Source organism: Stigmatopora argus, chromosome 1 (genome assembly GCF_051989625.1).
Source record: "Stigmatopora argus isolate UIUO_Sarg chromosome 1, RoL_Sarg_1.0, whole genome shotgun sequence".
Lineage (NCBI taxonomy): Eukaryota > Metazoa > Chordata > Actinopteri > Syngnathiformes > Syngnathidae > Stigmatopora > Stigmatopora argus.
The window spans coordinates 20,778,647-20,793,626 of record NC_135387.1 but is presented as its reverse complement, the minus strand read 5'-3'; the positions used below and the strand labels follow the sequence as shown (position 1 = coordinate 20,793,626).

The 14,980-nt window shown below is 39.2% G+C and overlaps 2 protein-coding genes across 2 annotated transcripts; one reads left to right on the top strand and one right to left on the bottom strand.

Annotated features, from left to right (window-relative positions):
* Positions 1-1,921: 1,921 nt before the first annotated feature.
* On the top strand, positions 1,922-5,709 carry rab5if (RAB5 interacting factor). Its single transcript, XM_077615384.1, has 4 exons — positions 1,922-2,300; positions 3,405-3,508; positions 3,586-3,715; positions 4,370-5,709. The coding sequence occupies exons 1-4, from the start codon at positions 2,193-2,195 to the stop codon at positions 4,409-4,411; spliced, it is 384 nt and encodes a 127-aa protein (XP_077471510.1). The 5' UTR covers positions 1,922-2,192; the 3' UTR covers positions 4,412-5,709.
* Positions 5,710-6,225: 516 nt separating this feature from the next.
* On the bottom strand, positions 6,226-13,909 carry dhx35 (DEAH-box helicase 35). The gene is made up of 21 exons (XM_077608326.1): positions 13,772-13,909; positions 13,400-13,527; positions 13,231-13,323; positions 12,924-13,001; positions 12,729-12,833; positions 12,563-12,624; positions 12,429-12,498; positions 12,263-12,322; positions 11,596-11,708; positions 11,430-11,526; positions 10,946-11,104; positions 10,519-10,729; positions 10,330-10,454; positions 9,630-9,684; positions 9,362-9,552; positions 9,215-9,292; positions 8,999-9,128; positions 8,818-8,899; positions 8,576-8,647; positions 8,307-8,418; positions 6,226-7,366 (listed from the first exon to the last, which is right to left on the bottom strand). The coding sequence occupies exons 1-21, from the start codon at positions 13,833-13,835 to the stop codon at positions 7,328-7,330; spliced, it is 2,124 nt and encodes a 707-aa protein (XP_077464452.1). The 5' UTR covers positions 13,836-13,909; the 3' UTR covers positions 6,226-7,327.
* Between the last annotated feature and the right edge of the window lie 1,071 nt (positions 13,910-14,980).

The following is a 14,980-nucleotide window of genomic DNA, read 5'->3' as shown; positions in this document are numbered from 1 at the left end:
ATATGGCTCTGAACTAAAATATGCAAACAGGTGGTGAGAGAGCCGACCAATAGGAGCGTCACGTCTGCACTGTGGCATTGATTTTTTTCTTTTTTTCTTCTTCTGGATCCCTTGTTTCATTGATACTCATTGAACTCATAGATAGATATTCATTGATTAGCCACAGCGTAACAATATTGTCAAAATAATTCAGAGACTTTTTGGACTTTAAAAGTGGTAAAATGACTAAAAAATTACATTTTCATGTATTTTGACTTTTAAATTGTGAGTATAGCTCTCAAGGAATAACATTTGAAAATACGAATTGTTTATGCTCTCTCTTTCAAAAAGCTTCCCGACACTTCCACTAGACACCCAAGCTATTTTGATGTGATAACCCTATCAATGGCAAGCTCTCCCAGTACATAATGATTGGACGTCTCGCAGCATCAATGGCAGACAAAATTAAAATCCACACATAAAATGTATCTAGAAACCAATGTTCCCTCTAAGCTGCGCGCGTGCGCAATTGCGCACTACTCTCGTCTTCTCTGCGCACAGCAAATCATATGGAGCGCACAAAATAAAATCCTCATTTTTTAAATTTGTATTTATTTCTTTATTTTTTTATTTTAGCTGTGAGGCCGACGCGCAAACCACTCATCCGCCGGGCCATCCATTCATAGATATTAATCATTACATTTTATTATTACTAAATCATTTATGTGTAGTAGACATACACCTGCTTATGGGAGGTGTGATACTGGTGTGTGCCCATAGCAAGCAATGATGATGTTGCTCACACTGGTATTCAGTGTGCTCAGGGAGGTTGTCTTTCTGCCCAGACAAACAAAAAATTAGAGGGAACATTGCTAGAAACCGAATAAGAGCCTTACAGTTTTATTCGCTTTTTACCCTCTTATTCGCCAAATATCCCGTATACAATGTTAACCCGCCCAGGCCGTTTTGTCCAATGATTAAATAATCTTTGCACTTTGGTAGGTTTGCTGTCAAATCCTGGCAAAAGCTGCAATGTGAAAATTATTCAAATTAATTAAAAGTTCAGCCCAAATTTATTTTTGGTTAAAGACAGTATTCAAATTATTGTCTATCCAAATCGATGGGTAAACACAGTATAAGGAAATTCTAATATTTACACACATTTAATCACACACTCAATATTCCCTACACCAGGGGCGGAGTTTGCTGGGGATGCTGTTGGGGCCCCCGGTGGTCGAGGGGCTAAAAATAAAGTGGGATGGTGTGTGAAGAATCTCATCTCAAAGAGCATGTGAATGCTACAACAGCACCCAACTGTCCACCTCTCAACCCTCATTCGCCTGATGGTGTAGTGGTTCACTAGGCTGACTTTGGTGCGGGCAGACACAGACTTGATTCCAACTGGTGGTGGTTTGATTGTGAGTGTGAATGGTCATCTGTCTCTCTGTGTGCCCTTGAGCTGACTGGCGACCAGTCTGGGATGTACACAAAATTATAAATATACACAAATTCACACGTTGACTTATCAATTTTCAATTGAGTTCCTTCTGCATAACCAAAGTGAGCTCCAGCTTTAGACCATGTACTGATGATGAACCTTCTTCAGAATCCAGATCCTGAAGTTGCACTACTTACTACCACCACTAGATTTAACTACGTAGTAGTATATTTCTGGAACACTGTGCTACATTTAAATCTGGTAGAAGAGTCTTGGTGTCATTAGAGTCTAAGTACAGATTTAATATTTGTATTGGTTCAAGTATAAAAACAACTGCTAGGAGTTGTATCTGAAGAAGTGAGACTTTACATATATATATTTAAAAAAAAGATAAGTATCCATTCAATTACTACAAGGTGACGTGACACTGTTGAGTAAACTGATAGTAGTATATCTTGAGAATCGGGATGTAGTTACAATGAACGCCCACTAAACGTCGCTGCATTTTCCACGAGCGCTTGTGGCAGCAAAAACGTGTGGACGTCGCAGTCTCTGATTGGCTATTGTTGACAGGGGTCAAACTGTTTTGCGCATGCTCAATGGGATCTCAAACGCTAGCGTCTGAAATCTGTCAGATCAGCACACCGTCTTAACCCGCAATACGATTTATACATTACGACAAGGATTCCGTTTAGTCGCCGTCGGATACTTACGTAGACTTTTAGTTGCTATACTGTTTTTTTTAACGCACGTGGTCTCAAAGAAAAGAAAAGAAATGACGAGCAGCCTAAAGCGGAAAGAAGAAAGTCATCTAATGAATGGGGGTGTAAAACAATCCACATGGAGCAAAGCGTTCAACAGTAATGCAGTTTGGGAGGAGAAGGTCAGCACCATTTAAATCATAAAAAACATGTCTGTTCTTTGCATCAAAATACGATCTGCGATCTGATAAAATGATTCAACCAAAGGGCAATCTAAAACTGTTCTGAATGTTCTAATTGCATACTTATTTTAGGATAATCGAAGCAATCGTTTTTTGTTTTTTATTTCACTTTGACATTTGCATGAACCTTTTCTTCTCCACTGACAAACAAAAAAAAATCCTGAATTTCAATTCAGCAATCTCCAAAATGAAATTCTACTGGACACAGTTCCTCAATAAAGTAACAATTATTTTCAAAAAATGTACAAAGGTGATATGTGAATGAACGCAGCAAAAAAAAACAACAACACATAACTTAAGATACTTTTGAACATAACTTAAAAACATTTTTAATAAAGGCAGCGACATCTAGTGACAAACTAATTTAAATTCACAGCTGAAGGATGGAAAACCCTACATGATTTAGACGTCTATAATCGTCATTGGCACTGAAAGAGTTAAGATAAACTGATTTACAAGCAGCATGTGGAGTGAGGCCCGAAAATAAGTACTACTGTAATTTGTCATAAAATGGACAGTAGGTCAATCCGAAGCCATTCATTGAATGAACTATGCTACAATTATTTTGCATAATTTTTACACACTGCTCAACAATGTGCTGTTATTAAAATGGGGAAGGAATTATCTAAAGGACATCGTCATCTTTGTACAGTTATCCATGAGTTCATCTTTAAATCAACCAATTTTATGCTATGTTAAGATTATATCTGACGTCTTTTTGGAGTAACTTTTAGTGAACATCATGTTTACACACTTTACAATGCTTATATTTCAGAATGATGGAAATTTACATAGACAAGAATTGTTAATGATTAGATGAAAAAAAAACACTTGGTCAAACATTTCTGCTTTTTTTTGTAATCTGAGAATCTGCGATTTGTGAGTCATCTCACTATGCCAGGTCAAATGTATGATTTACTGCAAAAGTATTGTTCAATATCCACTACAATTAACCCATAAATGTTATTTACATAGGAACATATTGATTTATGAGTCATGTCACCAATTGTGATCCTTTTTTTTTTTTTTTTTTTTATATTCCAGGACGAATTTCTAGATGTGATTTACTGGCTCCGGCAAATAATTGCAATAATCCTTGGAGTCATCTGGGGTATCGCCCCCCTGAAAGGATTTCTGGGAATAGCCATGTAAGCCCAATTCTACTTTTGACTACAGTCCAGGTTTTCAAACGACTCATTTTCTTTTCATGTTTTTCCTCCGGTAGATTCTGCATCATCAACGCTGGTGTCCTATACGTATACTTCAGCAGTTTTCAGCAGATTGATGAAGAGGAGTACGGTGGAACGTGGGAGCTCACCAAAGAAGGCTTCATGACATCTTTTGCTCTCTTTCTGGTGGGGGAATATTTGATTATAAATTGTGGAAAAAAATGCACGCTACTAATGGTAAAGGTAATAGAGTCTGATTAGATTTTGAAAGCAGAACTACTGTTGGGTAGTGAAAGCATTCTGACTAGTGCTAGTCAAGGAGGCTTATGTTGTAAGCAGTATTTATTTGAGATAAAAGTGAAAATATTGATGTCTAAATTTTGAAAAGTACAAATAACAACAAAAAACTTAGTTTAGATGGCTTTGTGTGTATCTCTTAATGAGCTTATCAGATTTACACCACAATTACGGTTTATTTTTGTTTATCTTGACTTGAATGGAGCTCTCACACCCAAACATGCATTTTAATACTAACAACAACAAATTATCTAAAGTTTAAGATAAATACTTCTCACAAATGTTAGTGTCACTTTCCATTCATGCTGTAATCTTTCTCTTTTCTACATGTATACTTTGAAGACCAATAACAAAAAGCAAATGAAGGGATTTTCAAACGGTTAGATGCATTTTCTTTAAAAGAAAAAAAAAACATTAGAAGCATCGTGGGCGCCAAAATCCAGTGTTAAACGATCACTATATAAATCGTTAGTCTTAAAAGAAAATCCTAGTGAAGATTTGATTCATAATTTGTTCAATTCTATGACTGTTTGTCTTTCCCAGGTGGTGTGGATAATCTTTTACACAGCTCTACACTTTGACTGAAAGGATTCCACTGGACACTTTATACAAACATTTGTGTCAAGAAGCAGAAACCTCAAGTGTGCTGACATGCCCACAAACAGCATGACTCCTCAGTGCGCTGGAAAATGGGAATAGGTGTTTGAAGATGGACAAATTGAAATCACTTCTTTATTGCTGGGTTGCTTTGTACAGGTCCGATCCTTTGCAATTGTCATTCTTCCTTTCCCTTAAGTCATTGCCACCTTGTCTGACGTAACACTAAACGCAAAATTACAATGGATCTGTTTTGAATTTCTAATGAATCAAATACCTGATAGAAAATTGATCATTTTACGCTGTGCTTTTTGTCCACGTTTTCTACTGGAAAACACACGTATGGTCATCTGTGCTGATCTTGCCCCGTAAGTTTCAAGATCCAGACAATACATTTGATTTTCCACAGGATGGTTGAGTGTGATTGATACTTTTAGTTTCTTACAGGATAAATCACACCAGTCAGACACATTAATGTTGAAAAAGTGGTTATTTGTCCTACGAAGTGTGTCAAAAAGGTTTCAGGGCCAGTTTCAGGAAGGCTATACTTCATATACAAGCAAAACCCTTTCACCTTTTGAAGAAAACTTTCTTGTCTTCCTGCAAAGATATTCCCTGACCTTCCAGCTTGACATTGTACACATCTTAAAAACGGGTCTTCTAAAAGACAACCTAAAATTAAAAAAAAGTGGGTAAAAAATTACAAAGTGCAGGGTTTATTGCTTGCTCCAGCACAAGATGTTAGTCTTTGTCCCACCAGTTCAGGAATTCTTTTTTTTTTTTTGACACACCCCGTATTGCGTTAGCAATTTTTTGGCGATGATTTTTTAAAAATGTTTTGTCTTAAAATTTTAGCAAAGAATGTGGATGCATATTAATATTTTTGTAACATGACCTACTCAAACATATTGTACAAGCCCACATCTAAAAATATTAGAGTATTTACCGTGAACCACAAATTGTCGGTCCAAAAGAGGAAACTGTTCAAAGATGTAAGCTTGTTGGTATATTTAATTATGTCACTTGTCAAGGACAGTAGAAATAATTTAATGTAGCTACCAGAAGAGGTTTGATTTAAATTCTGTTTAATGAACATGTCATGCCAGTCCCAATCAATATACAGTACCAATATTTTATAGAATGTGACTTTGCTCAGTATTATAGTTGAGAATTTTTCTTCTCACTTTTATTGCAAAGTTGTCATGATAATGTTAGCCTTGTGTTTTCTGATCAAATCTTTTTGGGAATCATTAAAGATGGGGTGAATTTAACCTCCATTTTGAAAAGATTGTGTGCCCAAATTTTTTACAGAAAGGAACTGAAAAGTATTTACCGTATATAATTGACCTGTATTTTTTTTAAAGACGACTGAAATATAATTGTCAATATACTCATGGTTATATTATTTACAAAATTGTGTGTAAATTATAAATGTAATTTGATTAAATCAGTTTTGTTTCAAAGTAAAAGTACATACTACTAGGAAATGAAGTGTACATATGCATGTGATCTTTTTGCGTTTTTCGGATTGTGCGCGGCACAGCGAACAACGGGAGAGTACTGCAGGTATATTATTTACAGTAAAAACCTGTTTTTCACATTTTTTCCCCACAGGTTTTCATGTTTTGCGATTATTATTATTTTTGGCATTTTATTTTGCTTGGGGTCAAAATATCAACAACTAAAAGACAATGTTAATTTTATTGTCACATAGGGGTTGTTGACAACCAACAGTGACACCAAGCAGATGACCTAAATATCGTCCACCTGCCCAACGGTAACACGAAAGAACGGACACTTGCTGCGTGATTCATGTATTGAGATTTTATTGGAGAATGTCAAGAAATGGCAGATAGCATTATTTATACCAGCATTGGTTCTATGTATACGCAGCAGACCATTTCACGTGCAACAGCTGCTTTGCCATCTAACGTATGTTGTGCTTCTGTCATTAGATAAATGGACCCTAGAGTAGTGGGACAAGAAATCATGCATACTTGTCTAAAATTCAAAATTGGATGTCATGGCAAAATTGTATCTTAGTTGAACTGGGGAAAAACTAAATACAAAATACATTTTTAAGTGCACATGTACTACTAACCTGTAATTTGTAGTTAAACTATGCCAGGTCTATTCATTGAGCTACACACTGCATTGCTAATGTATCTGACAAATTTGACCAATTTGAGCAAATTCTGACAGCTAACAGAAAATGAAAAGGATCATAAATGCTAGTCATTTTGCATCGAAAGCATGTAAACGCCATTTTAAGTCACTTGTCCACAAACAGCACAGTTTGGTTTCCACAGCTTTCCTGGTCAAATGCTTGTGTATTTGGATGAATGAAATGCGTATAACACATTGATGAAGGAAGGTAACTGGCACTGAACGGCAAAAAGACTGAATAATCTCCGTTTTAGGTAAAATGCTTACACAAAAAAGGTCACGAGGGCCTTTTCACAGTGTCATCGCAGACCATTTTAAAGAATTAAAAATGAACTGCAAGTAATACTACAAGTAACATTTCTAAAGGCACCTAGGTTATGAGAGGGAACAGAAAATTGGATTAAAAAAAGTTTTAAACTGAGGCATGTCTTCACATTTCAATGTTTTTCATAATTTGGTACCCAGCAATTAAAAAAATACAACTTCTGAAAAAATAATAAAAGCCTAGAACCAGGTATGACTGCAAGCATTCCCCGGAGCTGAGCCTTCTCTGACTATGTACAAGTACTATTATCTGTTCTCACATTCATCAGCAATAGCCCACACGCTGATCTAATAGAAAGGAGATCACCATCAAAAGGCAAGTGTTGACGAGCATGGTCACAGTTGAGCAATGTGGTCATGATTAATAAATAAGAGATATTTATTTACACGGAGAGGACTCAAGGAAGAAGAGATTTAGACGATTCGGGATCGCTTGCTCCCGAGAGAATCGTGCTGAAAGAGAAAGGTTGTTCTGTTAGTGTCTTCAGATAAACTCAATTCACTCAGTTGCAAACATTTTCACTTACACGATTAATTAGACGTGAGCGTGTAAAATTGTACCCATCCATGTTCTACCATTTTACAGTCATTCCTCAAATATCGCGGATAATGTAGACCAGACATGGCCGCGATAATCGAAAAACCACAAAGTAGGATCACTCCTATTATTACTACCAAATTACATGTTTAAGTGAAATGCTTCCATCCGAATGATGACATTCCATTTGAGACTTAGAAGAACAGCTAACTTCCATTAATGGACTGGTTGCTACACCTAAAAATGAAACATGTCATAAGGGAACGGATGATTATGAACAGGATCTTTTCACCAAAGTAGGATATGTTAACTATAACTTACACTGGAAGACATTGCCAGCCCTCGTTACCTCAGCAGAGCCAGGAACATCATAGGGGACCCATATCACCCTGGTCACAATCTGTTCCAGCTGCTGCCCTCTGGCAGACGCTATAGGTCCCACAAAGTACGGACAAATAGGCTTAAGGACAGTTTTTTTCCCCACATCCATCAGAACTCTAAATTTGCGGTAACACAACACACATTTCCTTCTGAGGTAATATGAAAAGATGTTTGGGTGGTGATCTGCCTCCTACTAGCTGACTGAAGGTAAGTGAAAGACAGTGAGAGGTAAGTGACCTGTATCCATAACAGCAGAATGCCAAATTACAAGTCCGTAACTATCACTTATTTAGGTCTTTTGCCGAGTAAACACATCTTATGGAGAAGCACCACCAATTTCGTCATACGCAGTTTCTGGGTGTGATGACAAGTAGGCTTTTTTGTTGTTGATGATGACGACAGGGCCTATGTCCGATTATTATTATTATTATAAGGAAATGTTAATGACAGTGTCACCACACTTTTTGGACTTACTTTAGCCTGCTTGTAAAAGTGAGGGGCCAACTCAACCAGCCAGGAGGACTCCACTGCAGTCACGTCTCGCATGAAGTACTTGCTGGTCTGCAACACTTCATTGAAGACAACCCTATGGTAGGAAATTGTTGCCACAAAAACATAGTGTTGGATCTGTATATGTTGTATTTGACCGTATTCACACTAAACCTAACCCAAGAAAAAGTAGCAAGAATGAAAATATTTTTGGTAATGAACAGAAAAAATCAATTGAACAAAAATGTGCTAACCATTTGGGTGGCTTCTCTCCATACAAAACAGAATTCGGGTGGATGTGAAGTTCACGATCGTCCCGTAAAGTCCTGGCGGAGGAGAAAAAAAAATGTTATTTAGAAATACAAAAACATTGTGTGGTAATGTGTCATGAGAGATCATCAAGTGTGCCACGTGATTGTCTCGAGGTGATTTTAGCCAATCACCCTGAGAAAAATCTGAAAGGCATTCAAGAAACACCAAAAAAAAAAAAAATTACCGATAGGAACCAGAGTGGTGAAAGCGTGCCGCATTGGCGAAAAAGCCAGCCACAATGCACCTTAAGATCACATCGGGATCTCCTGCGAGGGAGCAAACAACAAGTTGTTAGTTGCAAGCGGTAAAAACCCGCGCTTCCATATGCAGTTCACAAGAGAGTAGTTAAAATGAAGTCGACGTACCTTCGCTGGAAGTCCACACCACCTTGAACTTGGTCATGAGACGCCGCAGCTGCTCCCGTACAGTCAGGGCACGCTGCAGACCTTTGTAATTGAGAAAATGCTGCTGACACCACTTGGAGCTCTTCTGGTGCTGCCATTTCCAACACAAAAAAAATGCGACAACTCTTTTCAGTCCCCCTTCTGCGCCAAGGAGACAGACATGTTTGCTCACTGCACCTTTACGTAAGCCTCATACACATTCAGCATGGTGAGATGATCCCCTTCGGCAACAGCAAACTTCCTGTGCTGGCGGGCCTGCACGGAGAGATTGCTGAAATGATTTTGGCCGTTATTAATAAAGCTTTTTATTCTTATCCTCCTCACCGCTGCTTTTTTCTGATTGGGGGGTACAACAAAGATGTTCTGAATCTGCATCATTGCTGCAATGGTGACAATTTCTTTGGAGCAGCCAAAGTTGCCTGACTCGAGAAGCATCTTAGCAAACATGGGGCTAAGTGGGAACTCCGCCATCCGCACCCCCATGGGCTCCGTCAAACGTCCATAATTGTCCAGACCTGCAAACGGACAATGAAAGAACTCCAGATAGGGCCATTAAGAAATATAGCATCCTCCTGCACTTTTTATTTCTTACCTCCGAGAGCGAAAAGAAGCTCTAGAGCCTGAACCATCGACTGAGCTGGAGGAGGCTGTGGGGAAGATAAAATAAAACAAAAAAATTAAATAACATTAAAAATAAGGTTGCTTCAAGCTCAATAATTTCAGGATAAGGGATATAAAATGCCAAATATTCATTTTACTTAGGCGTTCTTATCAACTATTAATTAACATGTTCAAACTGTATTTCACATGTGGAAATATTAAAAAAAGACATCTGTGTCGTTAATAACTGTTGCCTTGAAATGTGAATTTGAAGACAAGCATGAGTCCCTCAAAACACTTCCTAATAAAATTTTAAAAATATACACAAACATGGAAAATGATAGCACAAAAGATAGGCAGTAACCAATGCATTCACTTTTTACTTTCAGAGTCATTCGATGCAGATTTTGTTAAAAAGGAAACAAAATGTGGATTAACAATGGCTAGATATTTCAAAGTTTGCTACAGCCATCTAGTGGTGAGTCAGAGGTGCACATGTAACTCAAATTCTTGCTCATCAACTTAAGACAAAACTTAAATCATTCAAGTAACAACTCTTATTTTGAACAATTCAAATCAAGACACTCATTACCAATGCATCCTACTGGTCAGGATTTATATTTAGAGAAATGATTTATTTCTCCTTGTAGAGCCCTGTGCCCCTTCTTGTGGACGGGAAGTGATCTACTCACCGAAAGGAAGCTGAATCGCAGCACATTGTCGATGCCTAAAGCTTTGAGCTGCAGGATGACCGGGGCCAAGTTGGTGCGCTGCATCTCTGGCACAGTAGAGGGGGGCAGTTTCTCAAAGTCCTCCTCTGGGAGAAAAAAAAAAATTAAGTTGCTTGAATTCATCTTTCCTGCTAAGACCCGCACACACACCTGTGTAAAGTCTAAAGCATTTCCCGGGGCGGTTACGGCCGGCCCTCCCTGCCCTCTGGCTTGCCGATGCCTTGGAGATGGGCGTCACCACCAGTGACTCAATGCCAGTGTTGGGGTTATACGCACGGAGCTTCACGAAAGCACAGTCGATGACGAAAACAATCCCATTGATGGTGATGGATGTTTCGGCTATGTTAGTGGCCACCACTACCTGAAAGACATTTTGATGTAAAATGCATTAATAATACACACCTAAAAATTCTTGTTGTTTTTGGCCTATTTGCTAATCCTTTCGATGATAGAGCAGAAAACAGCTAAACACATCACTTTGCATTGTGAAAACAGGAAGGACATGAATGATGTCAATCACTAAAAATTGCTCAAATGCAATGGTGACAAACAAGCGGTGGTTTTGAAGACTACTTACTTTGCGAACTGTGGCTGGCACCCGCTCAAAAACCTTCATCTGGTCAGCGTAAGGTAAACCGGAATACATTGGCAAAATTCGCAGGTGTTTCCTCATGCCTTGTCTTGACAAAGACCTGGCCTGGTCTTGTAAAAGGGACACCACCTTCTCCACTTCCTCCTGCAGGAACAGTGGTAAAGCTAACTGGAAATGTATACTACGTGATTCAGATTTTGTCAAACCAAATCATGGTGACAAAGTGGTGCATCGAGTTGCAGGTTTTATTTATTCCCCGACCTGATTTGAAACTCAAAACATGCTTTCAAATCATGGCTTTCCATTGAAAAGAATGGAAATGCCATCAGCGCTCCAAAATAAACTAGAAAATTGTCGATAAGAAAATTGCTGCAGGTTAACAAAACCTTTGCTCATATTTGCAGTGGAAAAAGAATAATGAAAGCAGTAACTTGTAACTCAATGTGCCACGGTATCATAAACATCAAACCTGTCCGGTAAGGAATGCCAGCACATCCCCATTATCCTCTGCCTCGTGTATCTTCATCACAGTCTCCACAGTCGCCTTCACGTAATCTGGTACGGGACTGAAGACCAAGCAGAGACACTTCAGAGCAAAGTCACATTTGAAGGTTTCACCGTGCGTGTTTCTTTACCTGAGAGTGTAAAATATATCAACCGGGAAGGTGCGGCCCTCAACACTTAGAATGCCGCATGTGTCCCTGGTGGGATCTCCGGATTCATTCTGGTTGAAGAACTCGTGGAATTTCTATAGGTGGAAGAAGAACAAATGATTTTTTTCTTTGGAGCTCTTATCAACAAAATGGTTTACTGGAATGGAAAGACTGAGCTCATTCACAATTTGATGCAAAGCACCATGATAACTGGGAAATTTGCAATGGAGGAAAAGAAGAAAAAGAAGAAAAATAGCAGAAAAAAATGGAGCAGCAATAGAGTTAGCTCACTGTTCATTTTTCAGTCTACTTCTGTACCAACCCTTTAAGGAAGCCACCTTAGGAAGTTTGGCTTCCTTCAATTCACTCCCATGTAGAGAATGGTTTACCCACTAACCTTTCTAACACTCCCTCTTAGTCTGTAGTGCAGCTTGGAATTTAACCCACAATACACTCAAACATCTGAGATGCAGTTTTGTGCCTGAACCGCATAGCCCAGTCTGACTAAATTACGTACACGAACAGCCCAGATTGATGTTAAAGACTGGCCTATTTCGCATCTGTCAGTACAATGCGATTTGACCGGACAATGACTTGCATTTTGATTCCGCCACTTCAGCATATCACTTGATCTTAATGACAAAGTTACCTTGGCATCCAGAGTGGCAGAGGCCACAATCAGCCGCAGTTCCGGACGTTTCTTCTGAATCTGCCGAAGAAGAAAAAGATGATTTGAGCAAAATGAATCCTCAAAAATACAACTTGCCTTATAACTGTGTACGCAGTTTACAATGTAGACCACGACTTTGCAATACCTTCTTTAGAAGCCCAATGGCTATATCAGTGTACAGGGTTCTCTCATGAGCTTCATCCAGCATCAGCACACTGCAAGACAGAAAAGAAAACTTTCAACCTGCTATTAAAACCACAATGTGATTTATGCCTCTACCTGTATTTTTTGAGCAAGGGATCAGCCATCATTTCCCTTATTAAAATTCCATCTGTAAGGAACTGAAGAACAGTGACACATAAAACGATGAACAATTGCATTATTTACATACTGGTGTACATGAAATAAATGGATACTAAACAGTTCAGCGTGTCTCAGGCAATACCTTGATCCTTGTAGCTTGAGGGTCAGAGCAGTCGTCAAATCGAATAGTGTAGCCGACTTCATGTCCTAAGCGGGCACCTCTCTCTTCTGCAACACGACCGGCCACCTGACATCAAGGAAAAGTGTTTGAAGCGTCCATGTCCTTGAATGTTACACTGATTTTCCTTGAGTGAAAGGCACAGAAAAGGCTGCTCACTGAGATAGCGGCGACGCGTCGAGGCTGTGTCACGCCAATCACCTTCCCTTCTGCGGCCCAGCCGACCTCCAGCAGGTACTGGGGAGGCAGAAGGGCATTAAGTTAAAACAGAAAGCTCCACGATGAGCCGAGCAGACTGACATCAATGTTACAAGACTTGGCAAAAGTACTTGCACCCCACGTTTGAGTACATCTTCAAAAGTCCAAACTGCGTACTCAGCCAGGAGGAAATGAAAACACATATTTTGCACTTTTCAACCACCGATCGCGGTGTTGACAAATACCATGCTGCATGCGCAAACCTTACCTGAGGGATCTGTGTGGTCTTCCCACAACCAGTTTCCCCAACTATAATGACAGTCTGATAGGTTTCCAGCAAGTAGAGGATGTTGTTTCTGTGCTGGAAAGACAGATTTCACCCAGTTAGACAGAGGCAGGTGAGGTCAGGTGTTGATACTAGTGATACTAGTGGACACCTTGAAAACTGGTAGCTTCTGTCTCTGCTTCTCGATGGAAAGTGCAATGAATGGATTGTAGACGGCGGTGGATCCGCCGATCTCCGTGTTCAGATCACGTTCCTCGGAGATCGTGGGTGCTTCGGAGCCTGCACACACGGGGCACGGACGGAACTATACTTGTCATGCAATGTGCATTTCCAACAAACGTATCTAATTCGCTGCTGTACTTTGAGGACATGTTTGAAATTGAAAGGCGGCTACAGATATCGCGCAGATTTCTATTTGACGGCAAAGTCACACGAGATCCGACTATATTACCAACTTGTATATATGTAGACGAAATTGTTATTAAAACGATACACTGCACTGCATTGGTGTAAACGAACTTACCGGGCTTCCAAAATTTCATCGTGGAACGGGGACGCGCCATTTTGGATTTGACGTCATGCGTCATGATCTGCGTGATGACGTCACAACCCAACCCCCCTTTGCCTCCCAACTCTGCAATTCTTCAAGGAAGGAAAAGCAATTGACCGAAATCTAGACATAGTAATCATTGCTGTGTATTTAAGGAAAACAGTAGGCTGTACCTGTATTCAATGTTCTGTAATATCCTGTATAATATACTGTCTAATATTTTTTACAGATGTCTTTTTTTTGGGGGGGGGGGGGGTCACTGATTGTTTATGGCTATTCATTACTACATTGTTTTGTTGTTTGGTTTCATATATGATTTGCATTAATTTTTGAAAATTTGTTGTCCGGTGGTTTCTGTTGGTTATTTTTAACATGAGGATAATGTGCTGAGCGAATGTAGATAGTGTAAAACTCAATGTGACCCCCACCTTTATTTTATATGCAAGATCTACAGTATTCCCCCATTTTTTGCAGTTATTCACATTCCGCATTTGAAGAAATGTGTTGCTTACTAGGGGAGGGTGAGTGGTTAGCGCGTCAGCCTCACAGTTAAGGGGTCGAGGGTTTGATCCCAGGTGTGTGTGGTGTGCTCTGTGATGAAATTGAATTAATCTTCTACCAACGTGGCCAAAAAAGCATCAACAGGTAATGGGAGATAAATCAACAATTTTACGTTTTGTCCGCCAACCCCAGTTGCCCATTAGAGTTGTGTAATCATATTTTTAATGACATCCGGAGGTGTCACTGATAAACATCCTCCACGTGACTTGGTGGTTGAATGTTGCTTGTTATATTTCCCTTTACCCCTCAAAAATCATTAACGTGCTTCCGTCAAAATCAAATAATGTTTAACCTGCTTTAAAATCCCCGATGGGGGGAAAAAAAACCACTTTGCTTTGCAATGATCCCGAGTTTGTACTTGTTTTGAAAGGAAACAGCGATGTTAAGTGGAATCTTGTCACAGAAGAATTTTATTTTAGAATAATCTATCTTCTATTTTATCCGTACATGGTTTGGCCGAATGTAGATTGGACAAAACCCGGTGCACAAAATTGAAGGCAAAGCTCAGTATTCACTGATATTACACCCCTGTTATGGAACATTAAAGGATAAAGCCGGAAATGGATTGAAATTGCCAGAAACTCTGCATAATTTTCAAACAATCCTATCTCTAGGATCTCT